Source organism: Perissodus microlepis, chromosome 2 (assembly GCF_051167445.1).
Source record: "Perissodus microlepis isolate ML-2025 ecotype Zambia chromosome 2, ASM5116744v1, whole genome shotgun sequence".
NCBI lineage: Eukaryota > Metazoa > Chordata > Actinopteri > Cichliformes > Cichlidae > Perissodus > Perissodus microlepis.
In genome coordinates, this window is record NC_140462.1 from 11,154,026 (window position 1) to 11,180,665 (window position 26,640).

At 38.3% G+C, this 26,640-nt stretch overlaps 1 protein-coding gene across 2 annotated transcripts in view; it reads right to left on the minus strand.

Annotated features, from left to right (window-relative positions):
- Positions 1 to 26,640, minus strand: part of spock1 (SPARC (osteonectin), cwcv and kazal like domains proteoglycan 1) — a 107,473-nt gene that overhangs the window by 28,560 nt on the left and 52,273 nt on the right. For both annotated transcript variants that reach the window (XM_084945814.1, XM_084945806.1), the window contains exons 3-6: positions 25,584 to 25,629; positions 15,841 to 15,921; positions 6,038 to 6,152; positions 1,782 to 1,914 (exon numbers count right to left, since the gene is read on the minus strand). In XM_084945814.1, coding sequence (XP_084801940.1) covers positions 1,782 to 1,914; positions 6,038 to 6,152; positions 15,841 to 15,921; positions 25,584 to 25,629 — 375 coding nt within the window. The remainder of the gene's footprint in view (positions 1 to 1,781; positions 1,915 to 6,037; positions 6,153 to 15,840; positions 15,922 to 25,583; positions 25,630 to 26,640) is intronic.

The following is a 26,640-nucleotide window of genomic DNA, read 5'->3' on the forward strand; positions in this document are numbered from 1 at the left end:
GGGCACAGACCTTGATAATCGCAGTTTGTGTCATACTGATTGGTTGGAGGTGCAGTTGTGGATTTCGCTGGTGCAGTAAGGATGGAGGTCTGGGTAGGTGCATGGGTCAACAAAACATAAGGATGCGCATGAAAATGTTTATTAGCCAGTTAGCATTATCTATTTACTATTATTTTTGTACTGCACCTCCTACCCTATGACCCTAACCCCCAGCAGGTCGTGGCAGACCGTTGCCAGAGATTTCCTCCTCTTAAAAGTTTTTCCTTGCCAAAGTTGCCAAGTGCTTGCTTATAGGGGGTCAAGTGGTTGTTGTGGTTTTCTCTGTATTATTATAGGGTCTTTACCTTACAATATAAAGCACCTTGAGGTGACTGTTGTTGTGATTTTGTGCTATATAAATAAAATTGAGTTCATTTGAATTCTCCCCTCAGTCCTGAACGGGAACAGTGTGGTTAAGAAAATGTATAGATGGATGGATGTTCTCTAACTATAACATAAATGGAAGCTTATGGAGGCTATTTGAATCTACAGCACACTTCAACCACAGTGACACCATGCTATAAAGATCAATGTATGTGTGTATGTGTGTATGTACGCATGTATGTTCCCTTCTCCTTCTAGACGACTGGACCAATCTTGATGAAACTTTGCATTGAAATTGCCTAGGGCACCGTGAGTGCCAACATCTATATAGCCTATACAAAAATTCTATCCAAATCTCACAATCATATATATTTGTACATTTGACAGTTCAATTGAGCAGCCAGTAGAATGTTATAGAATAGAACAAAATGTCAGATTAGGTGTTTTACACTACAATATATCACACAATTATATAATGATCGTAGTATACATATGTTCCCAACAACTGTTTTTCAGAAGCGATATCAGAAAAACACTTCTGCCACTCCATTTTAGGAAGTATTCACAAACAAAATATTGTATTGGATTAGAGTGTGTCTTGAAGTAAGTTATCTTCCAAAGGAGCTGAGGAGATTAACATGCTTAATGTTGGGACTTTTATTGATTATGTCTCATCAGACAAAATTGCGCTGTTAAGGTAAGTTCCTGACTGAAATGTTGGAATACATTACAGCGAAAGTGACAAAAAGTCTTCAGCTCCCAGATTGCTGTATTTTGCCAATAATTGTCATTAAGACTTTGAATTAGCTGTGTAAAACACTAAAGTGCTGTCCATTACGTTTTACGGTTTCTGTGTATTGGACTGTGTTTCACTGCTGACAACCAAAGGGTTGAATACAAGGACAAGAAGTTAAGATGAACATGGACGTCAATAAGAATCTACAGTGTGTTATACCAAGGACGGAGCCTCACATTTTTACGGCATTTTCTGCCCCTGGATATCGATCTTCACCTCCCCCAGCCCTAACTTCTATTTACTTTCTTCTTGACTTATCACAAAGGTTAAACCGTGAAATGTCTTTTCTAATTACATGGTGAGTTTGTGGCTATGTGCGATTTTATGTAGCTCAGGAGGCGCTTACAGGTAGGAGTTAGTGGCTAGAAAGAATTGCACAGGACAATGGGTGAACAGTTTTTCCAAAATGCCCAGTGACATCACAGGCAATGTGATGTTTTGAGAAATTTGCCCAGCAGACTTTAGGGATCCTGCAGCTCAAAATAAATCAATGCAGTGGAGGCATCTGGGTAGGAAGAAAAGGTGACGACTGATGAATTTGAAGAAGAATGAGCACATTGACTAAGAGCATCAAAACTATCGATGCTCATATTCCAATGATGTTAACAGAGTTATGTCTCACCTCGGAGGAGTAAGTGTGCCCATCAGAACCACAAACAGGAGTTGACTGGAGGGCTGAGCAGAGCTTGCATTTCCCATGAGCACCAGCTTCAAGCCTATGCTTGTGACCTACACTGCCTTTCCTGGGTTTCACACTGGTGGAGAGAAAAAAACATTACAAACAATGTTTTAGACAGTTATATGTTTGACTTTTGACATACAAAGTAAAAAATTACACAGAGCCAAAAGCCAAACTTTTAGTAGTACATATAGTATAGTCATAATAACATTTGTGTGCAGAGGGAAATTGTTGTAATGATCATAATTCTTTTTTTTTGTCAGAGTCAGAAGAAGCAGATTTTCTGTCCCTTTCAATAAGCAGTATAATTACGTTTGATCCAAATCTTGCAGCAATTTCTGTCTAAGTGCTCTCATTGAACACTCGGCTGCTTCCTGATCTATCAAGCAGATAATAAAGCTGGAGAGACTCTTGAAAATTCTGTAAATTTCTGTAATTTTTGTCAATTTGGAGAACACCTCTGACCAAGTGAATTTCTGATATGTATAAAATATTCAAGAACAAAAAATAGTAAAAAAATATAAAATATCCATTCCAGAAACCCCCCCCCCTCCCAAAACCAAACCAAACAAAAAACAAAAAAAACTTTCCCACTGGAATATTAACTTACAAACGTTTTCACAAATATTTTGTTCTGGTCAACAGTTTCATGTACAGTTATGTAAACTGGTAAGTTTTACAGCATACACAGCAAATAAATCGTTGTTGGCTAAATTATCCAGTCCTGAGACTCGTTCATTAAGTGAATTAAATACCTTAATCAAATATACAGACAAGCATTACAAAAAAGATGCTAAATATAAAAAAAATGGTTGGCAAATATCCTTAAAATTGCAACTATTTATCCCATATTTTAAAATCTAAATAAACACAGCTCGCAGCTTTAAAATGAAGTGAATAATCCAAAGGTCAAAGGATTAAACATGGAAACAATTTATGAACCAAATAAAAAAATACATTAAAAAAAACAAAAAATGCAACAAATCACCAAATAAGATCAAGATAATAAAAGCAAAGGATTAAGGTATTACAATCTTCAGTCACCCCACATTTATTAAAACATGTGCAATCCTACATGTAAATACAGTATATAAGACAAAAAACAGAGTTTGTACAATTCTAACAAGCCTGAAAATCAATATTTGTTATGACCAAATTTATTCTTGAACAAAGCCTGACCTCTCTGAGAGAAGCTTTTTTTCAAATTTCTGAGTTTTTTAAATAGTCTTCACCTCCACAGAGCCTCCATCGTGTTTCTCAGAAGGCTGTAGACAATCACTGTGGTATCTCTCTCCTGACCTCCTCCGTACATACTGACAGGAATCTGAGCTAAAAATGTCACATTTGGATTCATCACCGTGTAAGACCTGTTACCACTGATTTTCAGTCCACTTCTTGTGTAATCTGAAATACCTCAGCCTAAACTCCCCATTTTCCTTCCTTAAGAATAGCTTCTTGACAGCTATCCTTCGACTGAGATCATTTCTGATGAGGCTTCAGCGAACAGTTGATGAATCGACTGAAGGCCATATTTGTCTCTCGGGTCCTGTGTCAGGTCTTTGCTGGATTTTTTACTGTTTCTTAACCTGTACTGTTCATCTTTTTCATTCTTGATGTTTGAATGATTCATAGGTCAGTGTTCAGGGGCTTAGAAAATCCTGAAAATCTTTAAAAAATTGTCAGGTAGAAGGACTTTATTGAAAATGAGTGAACAAGCAGCCAATGTCCAAAGAAAAACTTAGACCTACAGAAAGCCTGAATAACTGAACTATTGCTCCTGATTACTTGAAAAAAAAAATCACAGTCTGGCTCCTACAAAGCAAAATATAAACAAAACGAGGGGTCGGTCAATACTTTGTCCCAGTAATGTACATTTAAGTCTATTCCATTATAAAATCATGTTAAGAGCGCAACAAACTAACTAAACTAGTTAATGCTGCTAAAGCACAGAGGCATGCACACATCACTGAAAAATAACCCATACAATCAGCTAAATGTAGACAAAAGTTCATCACAAAGGCCAACGCTTCCCCTCATCTATCTCCCAATCATTTTATTAGAAGACAAGACAGTAGCGATATTTCCATCTCAAACAGACAAAAGAAAGTGATCATTATCTCCCTCATCTAACAATATATTTCAGCTACCCGCTGAGAGTTTCCAAGATACTGTAGTCTGTAAAGTTTCTGATTTGACATAAGTACAACCCCGTCACAGCGGGACAGAGGGGGCGAAAAATTATAAACGAGCCTCCATAATGGTTTTTGAATTACAGCTTGGTTCTAATGTAGACGTTCAAGCCTGCAGCTAAATATTATCACCCCAATAAGAAAAGTCAGTTCTATAGTCAAATCTTTCAGTTTGAAGAGGAAGACAAAACAGTGCTTGGGATTTTTGTGTCGACAGCTGTTTAGAAAAGGAAATTAATTTGCATAAGGACTTTTGTGTGTGCTGTTTACAGGGAAGCAGTAAGTAAAATCTAGATAAACAGGACATACTTCATCACTGTGTAAATTATTACACAATATGTGTTTGCCAATGCCTGGAGAACCACAAAGTTTGGATTTGGCCTCTAGGAGCACACTGAATTGGTTTTATGCCAATTGGTGCAACTAGTTTATCTTAAATTGATTCAAAATAATATACATATCATTGTCAAAAGCTCGGGTGAATGATAATACTTGGAAATTTCACAGTCCAGGTGAATAATTTGTCACATTAGAGCGAAAATAGCACTTGTAATTAATTTAATACAAATGGAGAGAAAGAAAGGATTATAGTCAAGATTCTTAGGAGCTAATGACTTGAGGAAATCAATTAAACCCAAGACAGAGACAGAGAAATATTCTGATGTCTTCTTGAAGAAATGCTTCTTGAACTGAAAAATTGAAAACCCTTAAAATTGGCAATGGTTGAAAACACAAACAAATTGGGTGGTGACAGAGCAAACAGATAGTGTGATTAAAATTAATTGGTGTTGGGAATACGTAAGCCAATGTCTGTCATTGAAGCACGCTGAGTTATTACACAAAACACAAAACGATACTTGTTTGCTTTTGCTTGATGTAATTTGTTGAAACTGCCTTGCAGGTAGTTAGGATATTGAAGTTAAACTTGGCATAGCACTTTAAAAGATATAATCAATTCTAGCTGTTCGAGCTCGCTTAATAGCACAAATTTGATTTAAAGAGTGAGAAAAAAAACTCCCGCTGCTCTTCGGTATATGACAAAGACAATATGTGTTTCGAAACTGTTTCGAAACTGCTCAAAAACACAATTAACGTTGCATTATCATAATCACATTCACAAACATGTTTCTGATGTGTTGTAAAGACTGCAACAGAGTATGTTGGAGATTCACATTATAATAGTGTGTCCCTTTCATCAAAAAGTACAAGGTCACTCCAGTATTTTTCTCCATCTTAAGATTTCTTTTAGCGTTACATTATTCTTAGGTGCAATTTAGATGCTGGCCATTGTTAAAGACAAACTTAAGTTATAACTTATACAATTATAACAAATCTCTCATTTTTCATGCTTTGTTTCCCAGGAGCCAGACTTTCTTATAATTTTTTAAAGTGGTCTTCACCTTTCTGAGGGTCTTTCAAAGCGTTTCTTAGACATTGGCTGCTTTTTCACTCATTTTCAGTCCAGTCCTTGTATCTGTTTCTGTGTTTGTTAAAACACTTAACAAAGTGTTCACACATTAAAAAGGCACCTAACTCAAGGAACAAACCACTGTTGTGTCTATACATAACAGGCAACTTAGCAAAAAAAAAAGAAATTTTGATCCACCATGTAATACCATCTGGAAAAGTAATTGGGAACTGCATGATTTTTCTGCAGTGACCTGAAACACTCATAATGTAGCAAAAAGCATACCTCATACTGTTCCACACTAAGTGGAATCATGGATTGGCCTCCCCAGAGCCAGTGTGGGATGTGGGATCATCTTGACAGACAACAGAACAGAAGGTGGGCAATATCCAAAGAAGAGCTTTGAATGTCCTTCAAGAAGCCTGAAGAACTATTTCCAACAATTACTCAAAGTACAAGAAATCTTGCTCGAGAGAGTTCAGGCTGTGCTGAAGAGTAAAGGTGGCTGTACCAAATACAACTTTCAAGTTATTTTCTTTGCAAAAAATGAAGAAATGGGGGGTGGCTGAAGACTTTTGCAAAGCACTGTAACTGACTCTTACCTGTGGCCTGGCTGCTTGTGATTGGTGCAGATCGCCGTCTGGTAGTCATGACTGACACAGATCTTGTGAGGAGGACAGCGAACCTTCAGGCATGGATCCTTGGTGGCATCTGGTCCTAAAAATGAGAAAGCAGAAACAAACTTCATCTCTGAGCTGCAAAGAACAAGTTATCAGAAACACGTAGAACAGGAGCATCAGCACAATGAAGCGCTGGGGTTGAAAACTGATGCAGCAAAACATCCAGCTCCTCTTTTGGTTTTACAGTTGGTGGGCTCTTATGTTCTACTAACTGAAGCAGGCAGAAAAATAATGAGTTGGAGAAAACGACAGAGGAGAAGAATGGTAAAACGTATGACGTAAACGTTGAGTTTTCCGCGTTGTGAGCTGCTTAATGAGTACTATTCTCTCCGAGCGTCAACCCCATCTTCCTCCAAATCAATCTCCAGAGTGACATTATTGCCGTGGCAGCCAGGCACAGCTGGCTGGTGTCCAAGATGACAAAAGATCAAAGCAGCTCATTGACTCTGAGCATTGTGTCATTTCACACTAGGCTAACGGCACAAACCCGCTTTCATTTGACAGACTGAGGAAAAGGGAAAAAAACAAAAAAAAACCCATAGGAGGCGTGTGAGGTGAAAGCGACAGTGGGAGTAAAAGAAAGAGACAAGAGCTTTTAGCACAAATGGAGTGAGAGAGGCCAGCCAACATCAGCCAGTGCACTCTGGACTAGTGGTCATAGTAATTCTGTCAATTACACAGTCTGTACCAGATATGTATAAAAGAAAGATGAAAGCCCTTAAAATGGACAAACCCGAGTGACAAGACAAAGCTAATAAAATGAGATCAAAGACGGAGTGGGTTTTTAAACCACATACGGAGACTGCATGCTGTCCCCGCAGTGAGTGGACAAAAAATGATTTCAAATCCTAAGTTAATTAAGAGTGAGTACAAAGTGTATAGATCAAAGCCCAGCATTATGTACAAGTCATTACCATGAGGCTGCTAACATCATAAAACAAGAGCGGCCTTGTCTCCATTAGGAAACTAATGGGTTGTGTTTGAGCCACAGCTGGTGTCTGATGCCAACATCAAGTAGTTTCTGACCTGATCACACACCACGCTACGGTTTGCATTATACTTTATCATCATTAAATTGTCCAGAAGTCCGAACACAGTGCTGCAATCTCAACAATCTTTGGGGAAAATATATAAAACAGCTATGTATATAAATTGTAAACATGTGCTACTGTGAATATCTGGAGCTGTCAGATATTATGGAAGAGCTTTCTTTATCTCTGAGGAAAATGTACAAACCAAACACTAAAGATGGTGAAGCTTAGATAGTCTCAAGGAAAGATTCATAGTCCCCCTGTAGACATCTGTCATAAATGAGCAGCATGCTTTTCTTCCTCCTTACAATGTGTGAAACGCATGCACAGATGCAAAAATACATTTATAAGCCTGCATGGCCTCTCGTAATCTCCAGAATGCAGAGAGATGGAAGGTCAACCTCCCTCCTGATAGCTGTCTGTTGTGCAATGTGCTTCTTTTGCCTGCTGATTTGGGGGCCTGTCCTCACCTCCATCTATCAGCGCTGGAAGAAACCCATCTTATTTCACTTAGCTGAAAGATGGCATTACCACTGCAAGGAAATGAGAGATGAAGGAAACGAGGAGAAAGTGACAGAGGAAGGATGGAGGAAAGAGGGGGTGGATAGGTACCTGGTTAACAGAGGATTGGAGGACAATTTGGGATCATTGCGCGACCTCCACTCTTAGATAAATTGGAAAACAGACACACACACACACACATACAAATAAGGGAGGGAGAGAGTTTATTCAACTAAATACTCCCAATCACAGAGGATCCTATCATATGTAAGTTTTATGTAGTAAACAGTAAGAAGTCACTTTATAGAGACAATGATAGTCCAAATGAAATATTGTGTTCAGCTGGTGTTGAGAGTATTTTGGATAGGTGAAGAATTACAGTAGATAAAAATTAAGTGAAACCAGGACAAGAAAAAACAAGGGAAGAGAGAAAAAGGGTGAATAAAGCAGGAGAAGGTGGAGGAAAGAGGAGCCAAGATAAGGATGAAAGTTTAAGGAAAGGAAAGGAAAAAGATATCAAAAGAGAAGGGAAGATGACAGGATAAAGAGGATGGAGAGAAGGCAGAGAAGAGAAGAAGCGAATAAAAGAGTGCTGGGTGACAGAGAGTTTTATCCATCTATTTAAAGCTTGAGTGAGCAGCACTGGTGGTTAAACCGGCCAATCAATTGTAATGCAGGAGCACTGCAGCACATTTGCCACCTCTCTTTCACTTTCCACAACAGTAGTCTCTCCTCTGCTTTTCTCAAGTATTCCTCAAGTATAAGTCGAAATACACAAGTAACAATCATATTGCACTTAGTAAAAGTGATTTTACTTTAAAGTTTTCAATTTTTACCACATTTCTATAAATAACCCACTCTCTGCTGAGAATATGATTTTTTCCATAAAGAAACAGAAAGTGCAAAAAATCTGGTCCTCGTCTGTGAGCATGAAGTAAATATGATTCATTGTATGAAACGCGCGGTGGATAAACCATGTTTTGCTTTACAACTGAGAGCTCATAAAGGAGAAAAATATGGAGCAAATCATGTGTGTGTTCTTTGTGTGACGCTAACCGTTTCTGCAGAAGAGCAACAGTCTTACTCACAGACACCACTACTAATTTGTTTAGCCATTGTCCTTGGCCATATGTAGGGATGACTGATTACCCTCGGGTGAAGGGTTACCAGTCTGTTGGGATGAGACAGATGGAAGAGCTGGCAGAGCTGTAGTTGAGGGTGAAGAACGCACAAGATGCCTGCAGAGCATTAACAAATGTCCTCCGTTTGAATTCGAGATTGGCATATTTATTTTTTTCCCGTCATTAACAAACATTGTTTGTATATACACACTAGTTTGTGGGGCTTGTGCCATGGAATTCAGCGTTTTAAAGTGTACAATAATGGCAAAGTTGAGCTTCCTCAATGGACAAACTCTACGACTTTTAAGAATCTGCCTTTGAGAATCTCTTGGCCTACACATACATAAACAATGCATGGCTGTTGTAGTGCTTTGAACACTGCAAACCCAACATCAGCCCCACTCCCATCTCGTCAGATCTGCTTTTATATAGTGTAGTGAGGATCAATATACTCCCTGGTTGGTAGCTCACGCTCAGAGAGCACAGCAAACACATAAAAGAGAACACATTCCCTACAGAAATCAAATGTTGTGCTGCATCTTAGTAGGAAAGATAAGCTCAACTGAGTGAACATTAGGATCAAAGTCACCCTCTTTAAGCTCATGTATAAATAATATCCATATATGTCTATCTGTGAGAGATTAATAAGCTCTCAGCATACACATAAATCATTGTGTTAATGTTTTGTCTAAGCGGCACGTCTTTTATGCACTCTAGTTTTAATAAATGCCTCACACATTAATTTTCAGAAGCCATAATAATAAAACCCAATACTTCCATCACTCTGCTCACTATGTTACATATTGTTACAGTATATCTCAAATACCATCTTTCAGCTCTCATATAACTGACAAAAGAATTGAATTATGACTGTAGTGATTCACTTTGTGCTTATATGGCAAGCTTTTAAAGATGCAGTATACATATATATTTTTTTCATACGTGTGTGTGTTCTATGTATATCCAATACCTTAGGGACTAATAAAGTATGCTGATTCTGATTCTGATAACAGTGGGTCTCATACTCATCTGTCATATTTTAGTAAGTTCTAGTGCTATAAGATTATTATTATATGATTATTATTTCAAATAACTATAGATTAGATGCATAATGATTTATTTGCTTATAAAAACAGGCGATAATTAACTTTTCCTGATGTCTTAAGAAATGTGTCCAATTATAACAAAACGTCTCAGTTTTTCCACAGTCATTCAGTCCACTGTGATACTACTCTCTGCTGATGTAACTCAAATAAATGCTTGGAATTGTTTCTTGGCTCAACCACATTATTTTGGTGTTGTATGGCAAGCCATGGGCGATGTCTCTTTTGGTAAGAAGATTGTAATACTACCTGCATGCTGCTAATAATTCAGACCTCTCTGTCTCAGATGCAATAGTTTAGAAAACCAAACTCATGACTTTATGCATTTTTAAAACACAGGGAAAAGTGAGAAAAAAAAAAAGGTAAACAGACTGCTCTTTTAGAGTTCTCTTTTACTTTTATCCACCCAGCAGTTATTACTATGCATACAGTGCTTTTCTCAGCACAAACCCTTTTGATGAACATACTTTTAGGAACCTGTACCTTTCCCAAAGACACTTTGACCAATCCTCTGATTAGTGGACAACCTGCTCTACCTTTTGAGCCATAATTGCTCTAAATTATTCCCTCGTTTTCTGCAATTTTCACACTTGCGTTCTTGTGGTCCACAGATCAAAAGTTTGAAATCCCTGGTTTAGAGGAATATGCCCAGGGGGATACGGGAAGAGGATTTCAGTGATTTTAAACTCCCTGCTTTTTTTCATGAGATAAAAACTGGCAACTGTAGTAAAGTGATGACATTGTTGTAGTCATTATTTAAAAATGAAACTTGCAGATATGGAGGTTTAATGTCCTCAGTCTCCTCATTTTCCAGGAGATCCAATCCCATACATAAATTGTAGCTATTTAATTGCTGCAACCCTTCCTGGCAGAAAAGCACATTGTACCTGTGGCTGTAAAATGTTATCACAATTAGAGCTGACAGTAAATGACCCTACTTGCTTACGTTTTTGTCTTAGCAAGACTTTTTGTCCCCCTTTTTTAAACTTTAATGTTCCTTAAGAGGCAGGTAAAACTTCCTAGAAAAGAAGCGGTGGAAGATAAAACACTACTCTTGTGTCCTCTAATACTGGATGAATGCCAGGGGGAAGTGCAGTGATTGGGTAATAAAGATAGAGTCCAATAGTAGAGGCCACAATCCCAGCAAGCCCTGCCAGAGAACAGACCGTGACCTCAATTTAATTGCTGTTGAGCTTTACATGGGTCAGCCAGATATTTTTAGTAACCTTTGGGTATGGATGTGTATATTCCTTTATCCATTCTGTTCTCAATTGCTCGCCATTGTTTGTGCTCCTCAGATAAACAGCTACTTTCGGCTGCTCCCTTATTCACTAGAGGTCACAGCTCTGCATATTTGACATGGCAGATATTTACATGAGATGCCCCTTCCTCACGCAACCCCCGAGTGATGGGGTTGAACCAGGGATCTTTGACTTGTTAGGTAAACGTGTTAACCACTTTTTTTTTCTAATAACACATAAGCTTGAAATTAAATAAACAAGAGCTCCAAAAAACATTCCCAAAGGACAAATTCACAACTCTTATTAGAAATATGAGCACCCCTTTTAGGCTTTGATACACTAATTAAAAAGGTGTTTCTTCTCTTTTGCCTTAGAGGGTTAGAAATAAAAACAAGACAGGGAGAAAGAGAGGGAGATAGACAAACATATCAATAGGAGATTAAAATCTTCCCTCTATGCTTTGTGAACATTCCTCGGGATCTTACTATTTGGCCTCAAAGAGGTTCTAGAGCAAGGGATGTCAGAGAGGAGTGATAGAGGGATGAAAGCAAGCACAGAGAGCCTCGGGGACAGCACAGGGAAAGAGCAGAATCACCATCCAGAAAATTAATTATTGAAAACATGGGCAAATCATATTATTGTGGATGTAACTGAGGAATGGAGAAGATAAACAGGCTGTTACAGTTTGAATGTCAGAGACCACATTGGCTTACAGAAGAAAAATATCTAGACAGAGAGGCTATTGACTATCACTTACAAGCTGAATATTCATCACTGCCAAACAACCATTATATGCACACACACATATACACACTTTATTGTGAAAATCCCTAAAAGAGGATGCTTTGTGAAGCTGTTGCTGGCAGCAAAACAATTCTAAAAGGACACTATGAAAGAAAATAATCAAAGAGTCTTTGAAGACAGCTTCAAAGAAAAGGCACAAAGATGCTTTTAAGGACAACATGCCTACTAGAGGACATTAATTTCTGGTGGAAGTTGTTAATAGTCACGGATGAAACAAAGTTAATGCCAAAGCTACCTAGCCTGTCTTGCTTGAAGCATGTTTATAGTTTTTACTGTTGGTGTGACGAACAGGGCAAAAATAACATAGAATATGCATGAAATTGTCTAGTTTGGAACGGAGACACACTTTTAAAGTGTTCAAACAATGCTAGATGTAGAAGCTGGGGGGTCATGTTGCATCCTCGCTGAGAAAATAAAAACAGGATGTCAGCTGAAGCAAGCTGCTGATAACAGCTGTTAAACCAAGTTATTAGGCAATATAGCTATGCAGTGATAACTTCAGCAGTTCAGGCCTGTAATATCTAGGTACAGCAGGCTATTGTACAGCTTATCAAGTATTTAAAAAAAACCCAATGTAACACACAGAGTAGAATTTTGACAGGATGGTGGATTATAATTTATAGCTTAATATAATCTGAGGGACCTGTGAATTGCTAATTATGTCCATTGACTTTGACAGAGTACCGGGCTGTGGTCGACTCCTTTGTCACGTGGTGTGAGCAGAATCATCTGCAGCTCAACGTGGCAAAGACCAAGGAACTGATCGTGGACTTCAGGAAGACCAGGAAACACTTGACCCCTGTTTCAATCCAGGGGGTCAGTGTTGACATTGTGGAGGACTATAAATACCTTGGAGTACACATTGACAATAAACTGGACTGGGCTAAAAACACCACAGCACTTTACAGGAAGGGCCAGAGTCGTCTCTATTTTTTGAGGCGACTGAGGTCCTTCAACATCTGCCAGAAAATGCTCAGGATTTTCTATGAGTCTGTTGTGGCCAGTGCGATCCTCTATGCTGTTGCATGCTGGGGGAGCAGGCTGAGGGTCGCAGATGCCAACAGACTTAATAAACTAATCCGTAAGGCCAGTAATGTTGTGGGGATGGAGCTGGACTCCCTCAAGGTGGTGTCGGAGAGGCGGATGCTGTCCAAGATAAAGACAATGTTGGATAACACCTCCCACCCACTCCATGACATGCTAGTCAGTCACAGGAGCACGTTCAGTGAGAGACTGAGATTACCGAAAAGCACCACTGAACGACACAGGAAATCTTTCCTGCCTGTGGCCATCTCCCTGTACAACGCATCCACTTAACACACTGGTTACAGCTACAACTACACATGTTTCTTTTCCAGCTATTTATTTATGAGTGACTTATGTATGTATATATATGTATATATTGTACTATTCTTAGTTAGCGTATTGTCTGTCTTGTCTTAATGTTGGTTTATAATGGAGCACTGTAACAAAAAATAATTTCCCCCAGGGATTAATAAAGTATTCTGATTCTGATTCTGACTCCAAAGATAAGCCATTTCCCTCAAAATCACAAATGTAAACCTCAAGGAAGTACAAACTTCTCTGGCACAATAGTCAGGGATTCATCCTCTGGGGACCATCGTGTTTGTCACAATCTTTTTCCAATCTAGCTTCAAAATTAATATTAATGTATTTATTTATTTTTTTTAATTTTAGTATGAAACCTGTGATGAACAAGCATTTGCATTTATTTTGAAGCCCTGCATCATTACACAGTTTTGTAAAATGCAGTCTGTAATTTCCTTGTTCCTTTGCTTCAAAGCAATGCAAGGAAGAAAGAAAGAAATATTATAGACATTACACCTGTGGGCACCAGATGCTTGAATGGCAAGGACCTATTCAGGAGGGGAAGTTTTTCATTTTATTCATTCTAGAATTCTTTTTAAAAAAAGGAAAAACCTTTTTTTTAATTCTTGTACAATGTCAAGTGGTCTCCTTTCTTCTGCTTTAAAAAGATCCCCAAGGCACTTAACTGGCCATGTGTTGCTGCCAGACAGTAGCTTGTGTCAGCTTGACCTTTAGTCAATTTCATGAGAGGTCACAATGAAAGACCACAAGCTTGACTTACACTGTGATTTTTGGCTCATTGACACACTGTGATCTCGTCCTTTTTTTTTTCTCTGTATACACACACACACACATACACACACACGTGAATACACAAACATGCACACATGCACAGAGGACAGATCTGACCTCTTGCCTCACCCTTCAGTGTCAGAGATAATTAAATGTTTCTGCACTGTCCTAGACTGTGGCAATCATTAATCTGAAGCTGAAGTGTGTGTTTGTGTGCACGTGTGTGTGCAAGCATGGATAATCTCACACAGATATAGCCCAGTTTTTCCCCTGCTTTTATCTCGTCTCCTCTCCTGTTATTAGTAACTAATCTCACCATCTTATTATTGTTCCTAGAAAAAATTACACAAACAGCAGTTAACATGGCCAAATAACGTGTCCTTTATATCAACTTTGCATAAAGTGCGTAAATCAAATAAATATTGTGCTCCATTTAAATGGGAAATCCGTGAAGTTTATTTCCCAATAGTCCATACAGGGTCAGCACCAGTGAATCACTTTACTTTACTCTGTTACTGAGTTTTTTGGGTCCTACAACTCACAGCCATGATCATTCTGTTTTGAAGCTAATGTATAGCCAATCAAAAGCATGTTTTAGGATACGCAGCACTGCATTGTTATACAGTGACACTGCTTTCATCATCAAGATGACATCAAACACAAGAGAACCTGTAAATAACTAAAAATAACCAGACGTCCAGATGCATCTGTGTGAACTCACAGAAAATGTACTGAAAATGTATCCAGGGTTTCGCAACATCACAGGTCTTTTTCGTAGAAAGTGCGGATTACTATGTGTTACCGTGTTATTTATCTCGCACTGAATTACAGATAAAAATATGTGTAACTGGATAACAAACAGAAAAGAGCACGTAGTCGGTGAAAGGATGCATTTCAGTTTGCATTTGGATTCACACATTTGTTCCAATGTTTACCTTTCTGCCTTGCAACTCTGTCATTTAAGGTGCACTGTGCATCTCTGGTAGCACAACAAATCCTCCACACAGCGTAACAAGCACTCTCAGGGGATGGTCATTACAACTTGCTCCCCTGGTGCATGCTCTTGAAATGATTCTGTGACTTTCGTGGTTATGCCTTGTCAATACCTTCTGGCGAGTGGACATAGGAGCACTTCTTATATTATGAAAAAAACTGACCTTGTGTTTTGCACAATTATTTTATTCACAATCTACTGTGGTGGTGCACAGAGGAAAAACTGCAAAAATTGCATCCAACGTATTAAAGATCTAACTGCATGTTAGTACTGAAGACAAACCTTGAAATTACTATTCGTTAGGAAAGAGGCTAGGCTTAATCATTCTGTGTGAATATGCAGTGATCCATCTAGTTCAGATGAGGCAATTAGCTTTATTTATCTTTTATTTACCACCATGGCATCTCTGTAATCAACCTGAACAGGGCTGGGGAACTAAATTAATTAAACACTTTTGCATTATATCCGATGTTATTCATAAACTTCAGCAGACACATCAGACCAGTTTAAGCTCAATGTAAAGTAATGCCACAGTCTATTGTCTAAATCAGTGCCTGTCCACAAAGCACCTTATAATCTGTGATCAGTCTGTATAGCTATATGAGAAGCAACATCATTCTAACCTAATAATACATACACAGCAAGTCAGCTAAATCCGAATAGGCAAATGAACTCTATCTACAAGGACAGGATCGTTATGGTATCAACCAAGTATGAGCTCAAAGTAGCTCAGAGTACCTGGAGCAATAGAAAAACATATATTACCATAGATTTAAAAACAAACTAAACAAACTAAAATAAGAACTCACCATCCTGTACTGTCTTTTTGGCCGAGCTAGAGTGGGCTTTAGTTCTTGGGTCTCCATATCGGCCAGGTTCAGCCACTCGCTCTGAATGAAAAAATCATAAAAATAAGACAAATTCATTAGAGAATGCTTTTGCATGGTTAAAGTAATAGTTTACAATATTCTTTAGCCACTTCTTTGTTGCCTTGGTGGTATGTTTTGGGTCACTGTTGTGCTGGAAAATCCATCCATGACCAATCTTCAGTGTTCTGGCTAAGGGAAAGAGGTTCTCGTCCATAATATTACAGTACACAGCCCCATCCTTGAACCAAAAAAGCCTCAAAGCATAATGTTTCCATCTCCGTGATATGACCTAAAGAACACCATCCCCACAATGGTGTTCTCGAGGTCACACACAGGAAGAGAAATTATCTCTTCCCCCAAAGATGCCTTGTGGAGTTGATGCCAGATATCTCAGTTTTGGTTTCAACAGCACCTTCTCCCATGTTTACTGGCAAACTGGTTGATATTCTATCTCTCTTCATTTAAATTAAACTACCATAAAATCAGAGACACTTTGTTTCTTTTTAAGTGAGAAAACGTAATTATTCAGAAGGAGATCAAATAATTATTTTCCCCACTATAATGGAATTCCCTCCATCTCCAGCTCTGTACTTAATAGACAAACATGTCAAACTCTCAGAAAGAAGGCAAATGCGACTGTGTGCCAATATTTTACACTCCTACTTTGTGTTTTAGCTTAATCAATTTACAACCTGACCAGAAGTATTTCCTCACATAATGCCTCTTAATCACCAGAAATACATTATAGAATCCATTGGCAAATTTGGCAGAGAGGCAAAGTGACAGAATTGTTCTCATTATAAAAGAGTAATTGCTACACTATTCTCGCTCTTACACACTCACAGCACTACAACATCCCATATGGAAGGAAGCCAGTGGCAGCACTACCTCAGGGAGGAAGCAGAGCAGCCAAACACTGAGGTACAGGGAGTTTGTCATGTCTGTCTGTAGGCTGTGACATTAACACCCAGAAATGATTAACTCTCCGAACTCATCCATCTCCAGTATTTATTAGCGAGCAAGACTTTTGAGCGGGGACTGACCACGAAGTGTATTTAATGATCAGGAAAGAGGGTGTGGGTGTTTGTGTGTGTGTGCAAAACTTAGTCCAACTTTTGTCAATATGCCCTCTGTTCATTATTCCTCCCTTCTCTCCCTTTTGCCAGACTTTCTCTCCTCCTCATTATGGGAAAACTTTCTTATCTCTGAGTTATCCTCTCTGCAGGCACTCTCTCTCAAGTGTTCTCTGTAGGCCTCATGTCTATATATCTTTTGTATCCTCCCCTGCCTTCTTCCTTCCCGATACTCCCCGATGCCACTGTCACTTGTGCGTGCTGCCGTTTAGCTCGAGGGCTCCTGCTATGATCGCTTGCAACAACTGCCTGCTCATATCCTCTGAAGTTTATTTATCCTATAATTTACAATTATCATCAGAGTCTCTAGTGGCCACGGGGCAAGAAGGGCAGAATCAAAACAACAACACACCCATTCACTCGACTCTCTGTCTGCGTGATCTACTACTGTGCGCATCTCTCCTTGAAAACAGCTTGTTCAGCACCGTTCAAATAACTGCAGTTCACTTTATTTTGTTGTTGATTTTGGTGGCGGGGGGCAGTAATAATTCACTCCACTCGGTGTGGTCTGCTGACATTTGTCATTTCTTAATCACTGCTTTAGCGCCTTCCATACCTTTACGTCTTTCCATCTCAGCTGCACAGATATTTAATTGCTTTGTTGTTATGATTGGCTTTGTCTCTTCATTAAATTAACAATACCCTCGGTGTGACTGTGTGTATTTACTTCCTCTGCATCTCAGCAGGCTCCAGGTATCATTGATTACCTCCACTGTGTGCGTATTTGACTGGTTAATTTGCTGTGTATGCCTCAAATCAGTGTAGCATGTATGTGTGCTTTTTCGTTGATAATCCCTTTTATGTGCCGAGGCTCAACACGGCGAGAGCTCACTCCTCTGAAAGAGCGAGATAAGGGCTGAGCTGAGGGTCGTGGATATTGAGTCATTTTTTATGATGTGGCCAACAAGCCATTAAAATCAGAGCGGTAAACAATGTTTAAAGAACGCCTGGTGAGCGAGCAACAAACCCTTAGCACATTACACCGAAATGAGATATTTGTTCTTGCTCCAGCACACACTCCATTTCATACACAGAGCTGAGGTGCTGACTGTTTGTTGTCCTATATGTCTCTTATCAGTTTCCCTCTTTCTAATTCTTTTAGCTCCTCCAGGCGCAGATCAAAGGCGGGTTTATGAGAACGTATTAAGAGGCAGTGACAGAGTTACAGAAGATTAAAGATGGACCAATGAGAAATGGGAACTGACAGACAGAATATCTTCAGAGAGACTGCGACTTAGTGAATTGGAGAAAGAGCTGATGAAATATATAACAACGACGAACACTCTGCTGGGAAAACGCAGTGTCATGTCTAATCAGGCCGATTGGCAATTTGGAAGCTCCAGATTTTCAAGGCTTTGTTTGCCGCTGGTACTGCCAAACCTGAGCGCTTCACAAACGACTTTGGGTTCTGCTGCCAAAACGGTCCCCATAGCAACCACTAATTCATTATGTAAACTAATAAGAATAGACAAGCAGCAAACACCTGAAAATTGACAACTTGAATTGTATTGTTTTTTTCTGCGCTTGTATTGCATCCTCTAGTTGTATCTTGGTGCCAGTTTGACTCTCCTGTGCTCCTCTGGACTGGCTGTGATAATGAGGCCCTGTCTGGCATTTGTAATCTTCCCTTTGACTCCCCTCTCTGGATAATGCATTGCAATAACAAGCTCACAAATCTGTTGGGCAAGCCCATACGGAGGAAGCCAGATTCAAATAACCAGAATACTGTTTCTACCATTGGTCTCGCTGACAGCACATCCGTTATCTTCTTCCAAGGACTCTTCCTCCTCTCCTCTCATCTCTCTGTCTGTCTACTTGGGCTGAAAAGCCTGTTAAGCACAACTCTCCAACCATTACTGATGGGACTGAAATTAATGCACATGTAGAAAGTTATAAATAATAATTCAGTCTGACTTTGGAAGAAGTCTAAGCTGCCCTGGAGGACATATAGGATTCAGGTTTAACTGGATGGATTCTGAAGACCAGGCAGTAATATGTAATAAGTTGAAACATGGTACACAGGGTTAAGTGTGTTACAACAAGGCGAGAGAATGTTGAGACACTGGTTAGTACAATGTTTCAGTAAAAGAAATAAAACACATGCCTAAATTAATGTAAATACAAAAACGTGTGATCCATATTTGAGACTCTCTAACAGAATGTATTTTTTTTCTTCCTTGTAAACTGCAAAATTAAATGTAAATGTCAGGACATGGCGGATATTTTAATCACTGTAGTAGGCCGTCACTCTTTTTCCAGGTCACTGCAGTCGTGCTTGAAAAGTAAAAACAATAATTAAAGTGTATGCATGTCTTCCAGCTTGTCTCTGACTTCATATGCCTCTGTACTGTCACCGTTGGTGCAAAAAAAAAAAAGTATTTTTTATTTTTAAAAAATAAAAAGTACTTTTTTTTTTAAAACCAAACTCACATTCTTTATGAGATGGAATTTTCTCAGCTGTAAATTAAAGTTTCTGAAAGCAATGCTACAAATATTCTGCAGCTATGGCTGAGGAGATAGAGCAGGTTGCCTATCACTTTGAAGGCTGGTGGTTCAACCTATAGTATGCATGCTGCCCCAGATGCATTTATCAGTGTGAGTGTGTGCAAATATTTAGTTAAAAGCACTGAGGCATAGAAAAAAGCACTTGTGTAAATAAGTGAACGAGGCCTGTAGTGACAAAACACTGAGTGGCTCAAACACAGTATGAAAGCATTATAGAAGCGTGAGTCTATTTACCTTTCTGATAACCAATTAACTGTGCTAGTAATTACAAATGCATGCTTTGGGTTCGTACCTGTCAAAATAAAACATCAATTCAAACTATTTTTCTTAACAAAAGAAGCAAATTAACCAATATAATAACAATAAAAATATAATTTTTAGACACAATCTCTGTTAAAACTCTGGAAAGAGAAACTTGAGTTGAGAATATTTTGGCTAGTTATTTTTGTAGTTTTAATAACATGGGCTTTGGTTTCTGTGGTAAAACATTTATCTTGTTTCATATTCAGTAACCTCTTCCTGATTGTTCCTGGGCCATTTTGGGGCCGTTCTGGCACGCTATGAAACATAAGCCCTGATGTGAGTACAGCAGATGTCTATGTAATCCACCTACAGGATGAGCTGAGCTGTCTGGGACTCAGGCCAGTGCAACCCACACAACCCTACCTCCTCAGAGGGCTGTAGAATTTTGTATTAAGTGCAACACGTAAAGAGGCAGTTTTTAACAGTTTTTAACCATCCATGACTAGAAAACAGGCAGGTCAACGAACTGTCACCATGGAAACAAGTTCATGCACAGCAAAATATCTGGGCACATGGACGAGCGAGACTGAAGGGTTGTAGCATTTAATTGCTGTGTGGGATTTTTCCAAATTTTGCTTTTTAAAGACACATTTAATTGCAAATTTAATTCCTATCTTTGTGTATCACGCTACGTGCATTTTGATGAAGAACATTATTTGTTTTGCAAATTCAAATTTGCATTTCTCATTTACTTTTCTAAGCACTATTTTAATAAAATTTTTATCATAATTATTTATTTTACTTGTTAGCAACTCAACGTTATCTGATAAAAAACTAATTAAAAATTAATGAACTACTAACAAGCAGGAGGGGTGTTCTGTTGGTGAGTTATTCTTTTTTTTTAACAGTTTCATTTAAAGAATAAAATACACTGATAAAACACGAGCACAAAAATATAAGAATAGCAACCAAATTCCTTAAAAAATTAATTAAAGGTGCATGAATATAGCAACCAATGAACTCTCACAGGCTTTAACTGCATGTGTGTGCGTGTATTTACGGCACAGTGGCATGTTGATTAACAGTAACCCATTGTTCAATATTATGTAATTTCCATGTGATGAACTCAATACGTCAGAAATAATAGAAAACTGTGTAGAAACAATGAGCAGATACACAGGGCTGTGAAGTGAAAAGGACGGAAGAAAAAGGAAATTATCTTGAAAATATGAAAGAGAACAAATAAAATTGAAGGGACAAAACAAAATGCGGGTAATGTTTAAAGAAAAGGCAGTGAATTAGAATTCAACTGCTTTAGTAAATTGCCTTAAACTTAACCTAAAGTTAAATAGTTAAGTTTGTGACTACTTTAGTCTTTTAGAAAAATGACTTGTGAGATTTGAGGAGCTGAATGTTTGCTTTTAGCTATAGGATACCAACATCTATATGATCTAGCCAATTTAAAAATGGGTTTATACAATACATAACAGGTTAAAAAAAAATCAAAAACTATTTCCAATTTTGCAGCGTTAGAACCTCCAGTGAGGAACTAAACACATGCAAACAACAGATTTGGAGCTTGAAACGAGTTTGATTTAAGAAATTGTTTGCTGAAATTAAGTGCAAAGAAGTACATAAAATCTCCTTGTAACTGCTTAAATAATAGATAAACTTGAAAAAGTGCAACTGTAAACTATTCCAGTACTGCTCTATGTGTGGGGAAGTGTTTTAAGCCAATCGTATATCTTTTATAGAAAATTATAGGTGACCACAGCAACCTGCTAGGGACCAAAGCAATCTCAAAAGGTTTTTAGTGCAGCCCTGTATATTTCTTTGCAGTGAATTTCACTGCAAATCAACTGCCAGCAACCACTTTGCAGTTAGTTGGAGAATACACATTTTTGTCTTGTTGCCTTTGGTTGTCCGGGAGTCACTCACTGGTCTCTAGGCTTGTGTCACTGTATCCTTAATTGGACACAGTTTTTTGGGGGGGTACGTAAAGAAGCCAAAACAGTTCATCCATGACTAGAAATCAGGCAGATCAATGAACTGTCACCATGGAAACAAGTTAATGTACTGCCGATCTAAGCATATGTAAGATGGACCCAGGAAGCATTGTGGGATTTTAGGTTTCAGTTTCAGCAGTTTTTTTTAACTGCCTAAAAATAAATAAATACAACTGCCAATGTGAGGCTGGTACAACTGATCTTTGATAGGAGGAGAGCATTGTCTTGTATCGTGTGACTACAGCACTAGCAAAGGCACACTAACAGCAAAACACAATGAAAATCATACTATCACTGGATAGGAAAAAAGGAAAATATTACTGTCAACAAATACGCAAACAGCTACAGAAAATCATGACTACATGCAAAATCTATCAACAATGCTGTCCCATCCTAATTCTAGTAACTGATTTTAATGTTTTTCAAATCTTTTGAACCCACATCTGTGGGAACTCAGTAGGCACGACATGTCTGGAAAACAGATTTAGCACCAGTGGATTTGATCACTCAGCATTACAAACAAGCCATTTGTGATAGCACTAATTTCATCCATGCTACCCATGCTACAAAGGTGAACATTAATTGCAGAGTGATTCATCAGGGACTGGATTTTCCCCCAATCAACCTTTCTGCTGCTGATTAGTCTCCAAGGACGACCTGGGATTCATTAGTCAAAGTGAAACCTGCAGGTGCACGGTATTGTTTTTCCTGTACTGACCTCCAATCAAGTGCTGTGGTCGCACATGTCATTTCAGTATCATTAGCGATCTGACCACACACATTAGATTATATAAGATTTAATCATTTTGTACATTTTTTTTTTGCAGTGGTTCCTCACATTCACTCTGCGTTACCTAGAATCTTTATTGTCTACCTTTCAGTTTAGGCAACTTTAATTCCTCATTTTAAAACTTAAAGGAAACCTAAAATCCTCTGAATACTAAAAATTGTAGATAGTTGATGAGTTAGTTTTGCTTAGATCATGAGTCATTCACATCCAATACTCTGATTTGGTTCAAAGGTGAAGTTTACAGTAAGGAATGAAATGCCTGTAGTATCAGCTGGGTGAAAACTGGACCGACTGAAGAAGCACGTAATAACAGCAAATATTCCCAAAAGAGGACCAGATTGTTAGATTGATTCCTCATACTTATTTGGTGCCTAATCATTTAGCCATCCATTACTCCCAGCTGAGCTGTTTGTGTGGGAGTAACTGCAGAGTGCAGTTTGAAGGAGTGCAGAAAGGGCAGGCTGTTTCGAGCTCTGCAGCAGGGGAGCAGTGATGTTGCAGCTGATGTGCAGCGCTGCAGGAGAAATGATATGGCACAAAAAAGTATGTGCAGTATTTAATTGGCATGAATATGACCTGCGCTTCAGCTGCACCCAATGAGTCTCCAGATAAATGCACAGATGTCACATTGCTGTGTTGAACCAGAATGACTCACATGCATGGAGTGGACAGTTTGATGTTAGTGTTCTCATCAAGGAGCACTTTCGAAACAAAATGTAACAAATGGTAAAAGACAAATGATGTAATCGGTGAACTTTACTGACTCTTGTTGCAATTAAAGGAAAACTACACCTTGGGGTTTTTTTGTTTTGCTTTTTTCAATCTGTCTTTTGGTTCTAGTATGTCCCTATTGGTTAAATTTAAACGAATGGCTGGACATATAAAAATTAAAACCCCTGGTATAATTACCAGGAGCCAAATGCTAGCAAGTAAAGAGTAACACCTCGCTTGAGTGTACATGCGTAACCACACAGATGCTGAATGTCTTTAGTTTGCCAGTGCAGTAAGTGTTCTTTCTCTTCAGGTTTACTCTGTCAGCACCAATAAAATGAGAAATGAAGCACTCTTGTGTTTATTGTGTTTGGTCTCCGGCCTAATTTGGTGAAAGATGTTGCAAATAATATACAGCTGACAACATCAATATTGAATCCTATGAGAGGTTAAATCAAACCAGTGCCTCCAGGTATAGAAAGAAATGTGACACAGATGTTGTGGCACTACAGTACCTTTTTTTGGCCAAGTATATAATTCTTTTAGCACCTAAATCTGGCCTCACTCCTCCTGGATTTTGGCACAAAGAATAATATCCATAATGCAGCAAGCACTGAGTCCCTAGTTAAGAGAATGAAGCTCTGTTTACCTTTTGTTTTTACTTATCTCTGAGAAACTAGAGTATCACCAAAATTTGATGCACTGAGGCAAGGCTGTTCTCATTAGGCTCAGTATCCACGAGGAGCTGGCCCAGATAAACCTGCTCAGCAAGTCTTTCCCTGAAGAGTTGCAGTTACTGTGCTACATATGCAAAACCAAGCCAGCAAAGAACAGAACAAGCTCAGTGGTAGCAAGATTTCTGGTGCGCTGTTCAAAAAGCTGCCGTCCAATTAACCCCACAAACTGCCTCGGTGTGAGAGTGTGTGTGTGCGTCTGCATACGTAAGTAAAGCAGGACTGTGAGTGTGAATGAAAGTGAGTTAGTGTTTGTAATAACTGAGGTTAGTCAAGAGTTACTGGGGGTCTAAGAGCATTACACACTTGACTGTGACTGATAAAGTGGACTTGGCATTATTGCCATACTAGTCCATAAGCAGCACGTACAGTGCAAAAGAAAGAACATTTGGCCAGACACATGCACACAGTCAAAAAACAGCAGAACTACCTTAACTTTAAGAATTAGACACCACTTGCGATGCATTCATGAAAAAATGCTGCAAATCACATTATGGAGACTTGCTTTTAGAAGACAAAAGAAAGATGAGTACACATAAACTAAATGGATTTTTGTCTGCACAATACGAGTATTACATAAGGGAGATTATTGGGTTGTTGGCAGCAAATCACTCAACAGTGCAACTCAGAGTCCTTCCAGCATCTTTACTGAAAAATGCTAAAATACAAAGGTAACATGTAAATGCAATGTGAACATCAAACACAAGTCACACAATAAAGAGTCAGCGACGTAAATTATCTCTTTATAACACTTGACATTTACTGGTTTTGAACTAGTTCTACTTGTCGATGACCTTCAGTATTAATTTCTAATTTATCAAACAATTTATATATTTATTACACTGTCTACATACTGTGTCCACTAAGTGGACCATGAACTACTCTGTATCCCAAAGTATTCTAGAGTCAGATGTGATGCTGTCTGTCTGAGAGCTAAACCTATGCAGGTCCAAATTGGGTCATGCAGCAGGACCGTGATCCCAAGCAGAACAATAAATCTACAAGATAATGGCTGAAAAATTCCTCTACAATGATGAGAGGGAATAATAAAGTTATACAAAAAATGAATATTGGGTAGTTAAAAGTAGTTATTCATACGTAGTTATGCTGCTACAAGCTGCTGAGTCATGGGTCGGACTGCATAGAATTAAAAACTATGAAAACTCCTTTTGGACATGACTGTATGTGTGCTAAAAGAAGGTTAAATATACTATGCCTGCATTTTAGCACAAATATACTCCTTCCAATAGCTTCAATTTGAGGACTATGCGCTTTTTATATCTGTTGAATTTGACAAAATCTGACAAACCTCTCCCAGTACTCCCAGTATTTAATGTTTCTTAGACTTTCTGATTGGCTTACTTGGATTATTAGACACATAATATGGTATACGGTAAAAGGTACAGCATCAGGCATCATTTACTAGTTTAAAAAAAATGACTAAGAGCTTAACTTAGAACTCAAAGCAGCAGTGGAGTTTTCCATTTCTACCCGTAGTTTCACATACAGCTTACAGTAATACAAAGATTTATAGTAACACAAAAAAAAAAGCAAAACTCACCTTGATCGAGAGACTTTGCAGGTGCCCAGCTTTTGAAGTAGTCATCCTGAGTGGAAACACAACAGAAGCGATTGGGTTATGAAAAAACTAAACATGTGAAGAGTGGACAGATTATTTTATTGAACAGAAAGTGAACAAACCAAATACTAAATGTCACTACTGAGAAATCCTGTTTCCATTCTTCTCTGTTTTTTTGTTTGTCTCTTGTTGATTTCAATAGAAAATATGTATGGTATGAGCTTGTTCGGATAATAAAACAGGGCACAAATGTAAATAGAAACTTGCAGCAGAAACACTCGAGCGTGAAGAAGGTTATATGCTCCAAAGAGCAAACAAAGCAGCATAACATTTAACAGCCATTATGAATTAACACTGGTCAAATATGATTTTCATGACTCTATTTGAACAAGTTTTTGTTCACTACAGTTTTGTTTAGAGTTAAAGGGAAAGCTTCATGAACTGAACATATTCAAATAAAAAAATAACTGGCTTCATTCAGTTAAGTTGATAAAGGATTTGGATTTTTTAATACTATTTGATACATTGGTTCAATTAAGAGCAGATTTCCTGACTTGTTAGAGACATCTTCTGCTGTGTAGAGCAATTAAAGTAATAAGCCCACTGTGGGTAGAGTGATGACTTTGTTAGTGTCATGTAATGTGTTTTACGTAAGTAAAGAATAAACAAAGAATGGTCTGACATATAGATGAAAGGAAAAAGTGGTATAAGTGGTGTCCTTTTGGAGTAGCCACTTATAGAAAAAGCAGCAGATTTGCATTTAAAACATCTGATCTGTTAAGCATAAACTGATATTTGTACTTGATTGAACTTTCGTAAACACTTTATGCTTTAACATACACGATAACGGCTTACAACACACAAAAACGTTTGTGTTATTAGGGTTTTAAGGAAATTTTTGTTTTTTGTTTTTTTATAATTGAAGGTATTTTTCAATTATTTAGATTTACCAACATTTTAGTTTATTATAACAGTTTTATTACCAAGACACCATGTGTGGGTACCTAAAGGAAGAGCTGTAGTTGACTCCTCCTGTCAG